General features: G+C 37.6%; 1 protein-coding gene across 4 annotated transcripts in view; it reads right to left on the bottom strand.

The window, feature by feature from the left end:
* Positions 1-376: 376 nt before the first annotated feature.
* Positions 377-11,763, bottom strand: part of CUL3 (cullin 3) — a 96,425-nt gene continuing 85,038 nt past the window's right edge. For all 4 annotated transcript variants that reach the window (XM_058703132.1, XM_058703141.1, XM_058703155.1 and 1 more), the window contains 3 exons: positions 8,274-8,460; positions 3,476-3,621; positions 377-844 (listed from right to left, as the gene is read on the bottom strand). In XM_058703132.1, coding sequence (XP_058559115.1) covers positions 713-844; positions 3,476-3,621; positions 8,274-8,460 — 465 coding nt within the window. In that variant the 3' untranslated portion in view covers positions 377-712. The remainder of the gene's footprint in view (positions 845-3,475; positions 3,622-8,273; positions 8,461-11,763) is intronic.

Below are 11,763 nucleotides of genomic sequence, written 5' to 3'. Positions count from 1 at the left end.
AAAATATTTTCTCTCTCTAGAGATAACGCAGAACAAAACCTAATCATTATGACTTAATGTGGGAAATCTCAAATTACAATAGGGAAAAACGAAATCAGGGAGTGTATGGAGCCCAAAATAAAGGTTCCTGGTCATAAGGCTATAGGATTAGTAAGTGCAAGTGGTAGAATAAAGCATGCTCAAATGTATGCTTGGGTCTTTGTATATTTATCAAACCTTTAAATTAAACAAGACTAGCTGAAGAAATGTCTTAAGCAGAGCAAGATAACTGGGGACTGTGTCTTTTCTTTTACCATTTTTGTTACCCAACTTATACAATGCGCAAAGTGCTAAGCAACACTACAAAACACATTTACGTCAACACTGAAGACCTGGGGAAATGAAATCCAACAATTTTATTTTAATGAGCTGTATTTTCTAAATTTTTGTTTTATTTTTTCCTGTTTTCATACAGTATTGAAAACAAAACGCAGCACATTCACATTTTCCCGAGGAACTGTAAAGATGATCTCTACAGGGATAAACGTAAAGCCTGAAGCTCAATCAATTGATGTTGAAAACTCTCAAAGGGAGTAAAGGCTTGATCTGAATGGTCTAGAACATGTACTGTAATTTAATAGCAGAGATGGCCGTCTTAATATTTAATGATTTAAAAGAACTTCTCAGTCCATGCGAAAAGTACAGTCCAATAAATCAAATTTCTGAACGCATTTTATGCTACATATGTGTATACTTTGCGATCCTCAGGTGTTCGTGCCAAATATTCTCTCTCAATAAGTCCTTCAATACGTTTCTTAATAACAACTGGACTTGGTAAGAATCGAGCCTTCAACTGCTGAGTTACCTAGAAGAGAAAGTAGAACAACGAATTCCTACCAGAAAATTTAAAAAATATTTAACATTTCCATGTAAACACACAAAAATTCTTACCTTTGAACAGAACTGATGTGTCATTTTAAGATTCGTATCAAACTCTACTAATGTGATTACTAAAGTCAAAAATTGACTTTGAAAATCAAAATAGGTTTTATTTGAAAATGTAATGTATGGGTTAGAATATACCTCATCAGAACGTGAATGCTAAGGTGGGTCAGTAGTTGAATTAGGTGGAATATGTTAGCATGAATGTATACCACACTATGGCTTAACCATTTTGATGCTATCATTTAAACTTCTGGGTTATTCTCCCATTCACAGAATTTCGGAATCATAACGTCTTTAAGAGCACACACTCTGAACCCAGAGTATCTAGATTCAAATCCCAGCTCTTCCATTTACTAGCACTGGGACCCTGGAAAAGTTAACTTGGCCTCATGAGACTGATGGCAATGTCTGGTCCGTTGTAAGGGCTACTGCTGTTGTTCTTTTCTCCAACTGCTGTCAGGATTCTAGGTATTGTGACATCGCTGATAATAAAACAGTAACGACAGCAGCAGCCGAGGTCTGACTGTGCACTATGTATCAGTCACTCTGTATATGTTAACTTATTTAATGCTCTTAACCCTGTAAAGTGAGGAACATAGCCAGGCAGCAAGACTGACATAAACTGAAAGCAAACCGAAGCAATAGTTTGAGATGAGAATCTAAACCTTTCCGCCCCCAAAGTTCATGCTTTCCCCACTGATCTACCCTGCCTCCCTGCCTCTCTTGCAGAACACCTATCCACCCACAAGCCAGTTTCCTTTTTTTACTCCTGTTGGATCATTTCCCCAAGACCACAATGGATTGACAATTCTTTGAAATCTGAAACTTCAGTACTTTCCCCCTCCAACTAAAATCTATCTCCTTTCTAGTATTATCACTCCACTATCAACACACTTGTTCCCAACCCACCTGAGATCTCTCACCCTCTGACCCTTCCTTATGAGCTATTAGTAACTTCTTCTGACCTTACCTCCTTCTTGACAGGGTCTGGATCACTTCAGCTATACTGTCAACAGTACCCTCAACTCCCAGACTCCTTTGGTTCTCTTCCACAAACACCCGTTCCACGTTTACGACATCATTCAAAATCTACTACTCGGTTCCCTGCAGGGTAAAGTTGTTTTTACACCTTTTGGGCAGACCAGGAATCAACAAGATGTAGCCCACAGACCAAATACAGCCCCACTGCCTGTTTTTCTAAATTCTTCCTGGAACACAGCCACACTTAACTGTCACTGGTGGCTGCTTTCGCACTACAACTGGCCATTGAAAAAAAAGTCTGCCAATCTCTGGTATAGACTGATAACACACATTTAATGTGTTCTAGTTCAGCAAGTTCCTGAGCACCATCCCCTCACATCCTGTTTCACGCAGGGAAGAGAGACCACTTCAGCATACAGTTCCTTCGACTCCCACCTCCTTACACATACACATTTATTCACACTCCTATCCACCCTTGAATAGCACACACCCTGCATCGTGCCCTGGGTCCCAAGAGGGGCACAATCAGTAGCATCTTTGTTAACACACCTACCATCCACCTGTGCTCTTTACACAGCTCGCTCTCCTTTCCTCTCTTAGACTCTGTACGTCAACTGTCCCTCAATCCCGTCTTCTTTCCCTTCCTTCCTTAACCTTAGCGTTTAGACACGGGGAGTATCTTCCCGCCAGAAAAACAAAATCCAGGACGCCTCAACTTAACACCCAGTCCTCCAGGTTTGCTCTGCGCCCTTTCCCATGGGCCAACATCTTGAAGGACAAGGCACTCTCCTGGTTCCCCCTCCACTTCCTTCCTCTGGCCCGGCCAGCAGATGTCCACTCTACCAGAACAATGCAAATGCCCGGGAAAACCCGTGAGTTACCTAATTGCCAACAGGTCTTAAGTGTTTGACTTTTTTCACTTTTTGAAAATTCCTGACCGATCACTCTTGTAATTTTCTTCCTTTGCCATGTGATATAAACTCAGCTTGTGCAAAATTCTGCTCACGGACATGAAGAACACAGCGGCACACTGTCCCTCCTCCTCCTTAGCCAGAAACCGACGTGTGCTCGACTCCTCTCATTTCCCACGGATGGCCAGTCGGTAAATGGTGACTTCCCATTTGTCTTCACACAGCTCTCCTCCCTCTACCAATATTTATTCAGCCCTAATCATTTCAATGGCCTTTCAAGGAGGCTTCCCCTTCTTCGTTTCCAAATTTATAATATGTAAGCACTCACTCAATAAATGGTAAGTTTATTTATTTTTGGAAATAAAAGTAGACTGTTTAACATCAAAGCATTAAGTAGCAGCAAAATTTTTTTAATCTTCAAGTGACAATATTCCATTACTTTTATTACAAGGATATTAGTTCTCAAAGTGCACACATATCTGGAGGTACCCCTGTGCTCAGTTATCAAGTAAGTGCCATACTTTGTAAGTGTTACCTGACTACGGTTTCCTTATTCTAAAATTAGATTTTAAATACCTTGAATATAGTTCTTCCCTAAATTTGAACGGTTAGTGTTATTTTGCCTTTTCGACCCTGATCTAGCCCCGCAGCGCCCTTACCTCTGCTACTAATACATTGTGCTGCATCTTCTTTCTGGACTTCATTATCCGCACTATAGCAGCTTCTATCTCATGTTTTCTGTCGTCGTCTACTTTCTGCCTCGTTTCTTTCCTTTCTGGGTCAGATTCACCTTGTTTGGCAGCAACTAAAAGACAAAGACATTTACCATGTAATTACCACGTAATGCAAAAAATGTAGTTTAGAGACAAAGATAATTTAGTATTATCCACATAGGTCCATTTCAACCTGAGTATACACATACACTTATTAATTCAAGAGAACACTGAAGAGAACATTCAAAGGGGCCTACTTCAACGTTTATTTTCACAAATATTTAAATAAGTAACGGTCACTGATACAAAAATTCTGCTTGTTCTTTTTAAGTATTAAGAATTTAATTTTACAGAGATAATAAAACCAATTTTGTTTTTATTAAATACAATGATCCCTCTCCTGGAAGAAAAATGGTAGCTGGATATATTTAATAGAAAAATTACCAGTAAATAATTTTCATTGCTGTGACTTCCAGAGGTCAACTCGTACTTTACCAACATAACGTCAAGATATCTTAAGAGGAGGAAAGAGTTCTATATTGCCAAGATGCAGTTAGCTCAACTTAAATAATGAGAAAGCACCACTGGGATGTCAGCTGAAAGAAACTCCAGAACAAATACTTTATTTGTTCCTCTCACAGATTATCTAAACAATTTATCGTACGTCTTAATTTTTCTTTATGTCACAATCTCACTATCACTAATGCATAGTACATTCCAACCTTTCGGAGAAGAGAAGTCTTACTCTGTTATTGCCTACTGTCTTCAAGGCAACTGCTCAGGAATAAATACAGAAGTCCCTTTCTCTTAAAACTTTGCTCTCACTGAAGTAGCAGAAAAAGAAAAGTAACAGATTTTTTGTTTATCTGGTCATCAATAAGAGATAGATAATGAAGTTTTGGGAGGCAGAAATTGGAAAATTACAAAGAACCGCCTAAGACACTGCTGGCTTAGGCACGGGCACATCCACAAGAGAGCAGACTGTACAGTTCAGAAGATCATTCTGGTGTGTATGTCCACTCAGCGGTTTCTTTTCTTTTTTTTTTTTTTTTTAACTTTTTTTAATTTTTGAGACAGAGAGTGACAGAGCATGAATGGGGGAGGGTCAGAGAGAGAGAGGGAGACACAGAATCTGAAACAGGCTCCAGGCTCTGAGCTGTCAGCACAGAGCCCGACGCGGGGCTCGAACTCACGGACCACGAGATCATGACCTGAGCCGAAGTCAGACACTTAACCAACTGAGCCACCCAGGCGCCCCTACTCAGCAGTTTCTAATTAGAATCCCTTGGTTAAGAATTCTTTCAGTACCTTTTTCCAAGTTAAAGATAATCAGTATCTTAAGAAGAGAAGAATTAGATTAAAATGACCTCCTAAGAAAGAATAATGCTTTTACTCAAAAAAAGCCAACGTCATTAAAAAAAGAGAGGCGGAGGGAGAGAGAGAGGGGGGGAGGGGGAGAGGGAGAGAGAGAAAGAAAGAGAGAGAGAGACAGACAGACAGACAGACAGACTTAGAGTAAATAAAAATCAATGTAATGGGGAAACCTTAACTGAATCCTGGACCTAAAGAGTAAGATATGAAAGGCATTTTATTTTATTTTTTAATGTTTATTTTGGAGAGACAGAGTGTGAGCAGGGGAGGAGGAGGGGGGGAAGAGAGAGAGAGAGAGAGAGAGAGAGAGAGAGAGAGAGATGGATGCAGAATCTGAAGCAGGCTGCAGGCTCTGAGCTGGCAGTACAGAGCTTGGCACAGGGCTCGAACTCATGGACATGAGCTGCGAGATCATGACATGAGCCGAAGTCAGACGCTTAACCGACAAAGCCACCCAGGTGCCCCTAGAAAGGCATTTTTGAGGCAACTGTGGATAAGTAAGTGGAGGTGGTATAAAATACTTATTTATACAAATAAGTATTATGGAATTATTAATTTTCTTGGGTGTGATACAGTATTACAATTATTTTGGAAAATACCTTATTCTAAGGAGATAAATGTATACTTAAGTATTAGGGTGGGGGAGTGTAATGTTTGCAGATTAATTTAAAATGCTGTAGCAAATATATACACATATGAAGGGGGAGGGTGGGGTCAAGGGTACCGGAGCAAATGGGACAAAAAATTTAATGACTCATAAATACAGGTGACGGCCACACATACCTTTGTCCATTATCGTGTTTCTCACTTTTTCTATGGATTTGAAAATATTTAAAATAAAAAGGTGGAGAAAAGAATTTTTTAATTTTTTTTTTTAACGTTTATTTATTTTTGAGACAGAGAGAGATAAGAGCATGAACGGGGGAGGGTCAGAGAGACAGGGAGACACAGAATCTGAAACAGGCTCTAGGCTCTGAGCGGTCAGCACAGAGCCTGACGTGGGGCTCAAACCCACGGACCGCGAGACCATGACCTGAGCTGAAGTCGGACGCTTAACCAACTGAGCCACCCAGGCGCCCCAAGAATTTTTTAAAAAACAATCTATTGTGTTCTGCTAGATGTGACCACCCAGATAGGTATATTCCAAGATAAATGGGAAGGCTGTGGTGATACACACTGGATTAGGAGGTTTTTTAAAACGTGAGGGCAGAAGCTCACTCTCAGTCTCGCACAATACCCTTCCCTTAAGAAGAACATAACAGAGGCACATGCCTCTGAGGGGGTACAGATGTATCTAGCTATATCTGGGAAAGGGTTGGGGAAAAGTGGGATGCAGTGGTGGGGAAAACTGTTAACTATGGAAATTGCTGTAGATTACAGTGAAATCTAATTTTTTTTTTTTTAACGGTTATTTATTTTTGAGAGAGAGACAGAATGCCAGCGGGGGAGAGGCAGAGAGAGCAGGAGACACAGAATTCAAAGCAGGATCCAGGCCCTGAGCTGTCAGCACAGAGCCTGACGTGGGGCTTGAACTCACAAACCATGAGATCACGACCTGAGCTGAAGTCGGACACTTAACCGACTGAACCACCCAGGGGCCCAGTGAAATCTAATTCTTCTCAAAGGTTGTATTATTTGAGTAATATTTTTAACTTCTTTGTCTAAACTTCGATTCCTGACTATAGTAAGAGCAGCATAATTAGGTTAGGACAGAGTCTTTGCATCTTCGATTATGAGCCAAAAAGCAAGGATGTATTTTGACAACTCAGGAAAAACCCATGTGGTCACATACTTATCACCAGAAAGAAAATTTTAACTTCTACAAAATATTTTTAAGAGCCATGATAATCTAAGTGCCATTCCTAAATGAAAACATTATTTCTTCCTAGAATTTTATAGCTGAAAAGAACTTTAAGAGATCTAGCTGAATTCCTTACCATACAGAACTGTATTCCTATTTTAATTAAAGTGTTATATACACACATTTAACATCAAAAATAAAAAATTCTATTTTCATCAGATCTAAAATACTACACACACACAACACACACACACAACCACTGCCACCCCAAATTAAAAATCCAGAGAGAAGACTATTTCTTTTTGAGAACAAAAATAGTATCTGAAATTATTATTGCTGGACACAATGGAATCTAGGATTATAAAGAGTTACTTATTTAGGGTAAAGCAGGGGTGAGGTTTGGTAATTCAGATTATGTATCACCATACATCTTCCTCTAAATCTAGAATACAAACAAGTCCTGAAATCCAAAACCTGTATCTACCTAAATCTGTAAAGTCTTATGCCCTGCACTGGGGAAAAAAAAAGATATTTTATTCCATGACTTTTTAAGCATAGTTCTGTTTTTATTTTCAATTTACATCTGTGTCCAAACATGAGGCTATTTTTGGTGATGAAGGTACAATGATATGGTCTGCAAATATGGGACAAATTAGGCAATGCTTTAAAAGAGACACCACCCTGCTTCAGAAGGCATACAAATCCAATCAGGGTCAAAAAGGTCAGTAGAAGTGTGTATACAATGTTTTTTTAATGTATCCTGGTAATCAGTTACAGATTTAACATTAAAATAATTTTTAAAAGACTCTTATAATATAAACACAATTTTTTAAAGTTAAAGAAACTACAGTCATTTTAAACTTATTTTAAAATACTATTTTTCTACAAAGACTACAGAGCTGTAATGGATGAGTCAGTCCTGTGAAGCTTATCTAATAGTAATTTTGAAATCAGGGAACAAACTATGTTAGAGGTTTAAACATGAGCAAAGGTAAAGTGCTTTTTCCCCTTAAATACATAGAAAACACACGTTGTACACTATGTTAAGTATATAATAAACAGGATGCTCATTATTAATTAAAAATAAACACATTAAAAATTGTTCACAATAGGGTCATTTCTAAGCCTTTAAATGAGAGATAATATGGGTTTTTAAGGTTTTGCAACTTAAAAAATACCCATCAAAACATAAATAGCTGCATCTAAAAATCAAACTTTAGATAAATAACCCCCAACTCTGACAAATTTGTAAATCAGTTTAAAAAAGATGTCCATCATTAGTTAACTCAGCCAATTAAAAACAATTATTTTATAAATACTAATCTATAACAAAATTGTATTTAACCTGTTGAAAACCAAATGGAAATAAATACCTTGTTCACACTACAAATTACTTTTTAAAACGCTCACCGTACTTGGATTCAACTGTATTTTGACAGGAACACATATGAATAGAGCTGCTTTAGTCCTTAAACCTACGTGTCACACAGCATCAGAAACGCAGTACTGCTTTTGAAGAAAAAAATCCAACAGATAATAATTTTTTCAGAGGAAAAATATAATTCCAGGTACCTGTTTGAATCTTGACTCTGTGTAGTTTGGATGTGAACTGATCATTAACTGTAAATATGTGACCATTTTCTATTTCCTTTGACTTGGGTTCTTTCGTGAGAACCCGCTGGGTTGGTTTACCACAGGCGAGGGACTGCAGGGCTCGAACAAGCTCTCTTTCAGGGATATCGGTCTCTTGTTGAATTTCCTGAAATTTCACCAGATTGACAGAATTAGACTTTTTGAAAGATTAAAGCAGATCAGTTAATTACTAAGTAAAATCAACCGAACAGGAGAGATAATTACATGAAAGAAATAATTTACAACAAAGAATTCCCTGATTATTAGGACACCTCACTAAAATCTCACTTATTTGAACAAACTAGAGGAAAAGGTGATTCAAATCACAAAATATTGGAAAGACATGTACTTTTTTATTTCAGGAGATATAAGGCCTAGTCTAAAAATGTCATCCAGCAGAGATTATTTGGGACCTGCTCTACTACTTAAGTAAAAAAAAAAACGAAACAAAGTGTTAACGAACACGATTGCTTTTGGAAAAGCTCTACGATCCTACAAGTGGACCCACACTACTTCTGCTCAGCAACTTCTTTTCTAGAAAGAAGCAAAGTCAGCCCAAAGCTAAGGCATTCTACCATATAATCAAAATTCACAATCCGTGTTGACCATTTACTGCCTGTATGACCAAATGAAAAAAACATAAATTCCTGGTAATTAACATTAAACATGAAAAAAAGTAAGAAATGTTTTCAAGTCCAGGTGATAATTTTTGCTTCTTACCATGGTATGAATAAAATGCAATAGTACAAACAAAAGCAGTTTAGAGAAGAATGAATGTGTAATGTCTTGATTCATCATGCTCCTCTCTGGTCCACGGGACAGGAAGGGAATTGTACATGTATACGATGTAGTTCCTACATGTCTACAGATGTATGATGCCACCCAGTCTTCACAGCAGGGCAGAGCGCTTTGATTTACTGTGTAAAAGCTATTCTTTCTCAAGAGCAGCTCAGGAAGAATAGGCATATTGATCGTGTAACTGATCTGGAGAGAGTCATTCTCTCTTTCACAGGAGTCTGAGCACCAGCGTGGGTTTCTCTAAAGGACTATCAGTGAGGAGTGAAAGAAATGCGAATTTTAGTGATGATGAAGCACATTCCTTTGCCTCAAATGATCTCTGTATGTCTCCATACTTTAGCCATTTCAAATACTATAAATGTTAAATCCTGGCAAATTAAATAGGTGCTATTATTACAATGTTGATTATAATTATTATTATGTGTGACAAGTGACTTAATCACATATTCTATTGTTTAGTCATACTGGGAGAAAACTAGAAACTCCTTCTTAGGTGATATTTTACAATTATAGATCATTCCCAGAGGTGACTATTGCAATTCAGTGTGCATCCTTTAGGACTTTTCCTATACACCTACATATCCACACAGGAATACAAATCCATACACACATGCGTATGTACAGGAACATGCCCATTAATACACCAGTATTAATGTTAAATATAAATGGGACACCTCCTCTGTAACATGTACTTTTCCCATTCTGGCACATGTACCCTTTCATTTTCTTTTGCTTTATTAACCTTTTTGGTAGAAGTCTTCTACCTTTCTCGCTAGAATGAGTCCTAGGAAACGATGATGATTCTTATTAAAATATTGCTTTCCTCAAGTTATTTTCTGATTAACTGATTTTTATATAAAAGTTGATTTTTTCATCTGAACTCTTCTATAAGAATGTTCCCAGGTGATTATCATAGTTGACAATCACCCTGTCTACAAATTTTGTCAACTCCTGATATTTTATAAATTTCACTTTTTCTTAGCGTTAGGACCTGCAGAACAATGCTGAATAATAGTAATAATTAGGCAGATATCCTAAAATCTGTTCCTACCTTTCATGGGCAGAGGTCTAATATTTTACTACTAACTACTGTTTGCTTATTAGGTCTCTCGTTAGATATAACCTTATGACATTAAGGGGATTTCATTCTATTCTTAGGTGGCTAACAGTCCCCCATATCCTGGAAATATGAAATGAAGACTGACAAATGCTTTTTGTGTATCTATAGAAATCATTAATTGATTTTCTCCTTGAAAAGTCTGGCGATACAGCAAATGCTCAGTTAACTTTATGATGATGATGATGATCATGATGATGATGATCATGATGATGATGAAGGAGGAGAAGAAACCTTCATTATGTTAACAAATTCCTTCTTTGTATTCCAGGGATAAATCCTATTTGGACACACGGAATCATTCTTTCAATATGCTGCTGAGTATGACTTGCCAATATTTTATTTAAGATTTGTGCATTTCTTTTTTTTTTAAGTTTACTTATTTATTTTCAGAGAGAGCACAAGCGAGTTGGGGAGGGGCAGAGAGAGAGAATGCCAAGGAGGCTATTCGCACAGAGCCTGATGTGGGGCTTGATCCCATGAACCATGAGATCATGACCTGAGCCAAAATCAAGAGTCAGACACTTAATTGACTGAGCCACTTCAAGCGTCCCAAGATTTGTGCACTTAAAGTTGAATAACCTATAGCTTTTTCTTTTTTGTATTCTCCTTATTCACTTTTAGTAATAAGGTTATGTCAACCTCACATATTTCCAAGAGCAATAGGTGTATTTTGCTTTCTGAGTTGAAAGTTCTCTGTATAGCTTTCAATTTTAATTTGCTAATTATATTATTCAAATCTTCTAGAAGATCTTTTTTATTGTCTTGTCAGGACATTTGTGAAGGATTTCTGTGATTGCAAATTGTCTATTTCACCTTGTATTCCCAAACACTTTCCTTTATATGATGTGAAATTATGTTATTAATGATGTTAGCACTTCTTCATGAGATACCAATTATCACTGGTTTTTAACTGATTTCTATTTAAGTGCTACTGCCTAACATTAATTTTGCTATTATCCATAACTAGTTTTTATATTTCAGACTCACTCTCAAGAAAATTTAAGAAGTATAATAAAGAACATTCAGAAAAATATGTATTAATTAATATCTACATGCCTTTCAAAAACCAAATGCTAGTTACTATAATCTAGGGTAGAAACTACCACTTTATGTACTTCCTGATTTTAGCTGTTTTAAACCATAACAAACTTCTATTCATTAAAAAAATTACATAAAAAGAGAAACAGCTTCAGCAGCTTGACTACCATGGATGAAATGTGACACAACATATAAATGCCACCTTTTGCAGGCAGCTTCTGAGATGGCCCATAATGATCCTGGTATGTTTTAGCCTTGTGTGATCCTCTCACAGTATTGGGGCTAACTCGGGTGGTCAAGAAAATAAGAAGTGACCGTATGCGACTTCAAAGGCTAGCGTCATAAAGGCATGCCAGGTTCTGCCCGGGGCTCTTGGATGGCTCGGGTTAGGGAGAGTTTCCCACTGGTATGCAAGGACAACTGAACAGCTATGTGGTAAGGGCCACGTGAAGAGACACGGAGACCTCTTTTATC

Source organism: Neofelis nebulosa, chromosome 2 (assembly GCF_028018385.1).
Source record: "Neofelis nebulosa isolate mNeoNeb1 chromosome 2, mNeoNeb1.pri, whole genome shotgun sequence".
NCBI classification, from domain to species: Eukaryota; Metazoa; Chordata; class Mammalia; order Carnivora; family Felidae; genus Neofelis; species Neofelis nebulosa.
Note: the sequence above shows the minus strand (reverse complement) of the source record. Positions and strands in the feature narration are given on the sequence as shown.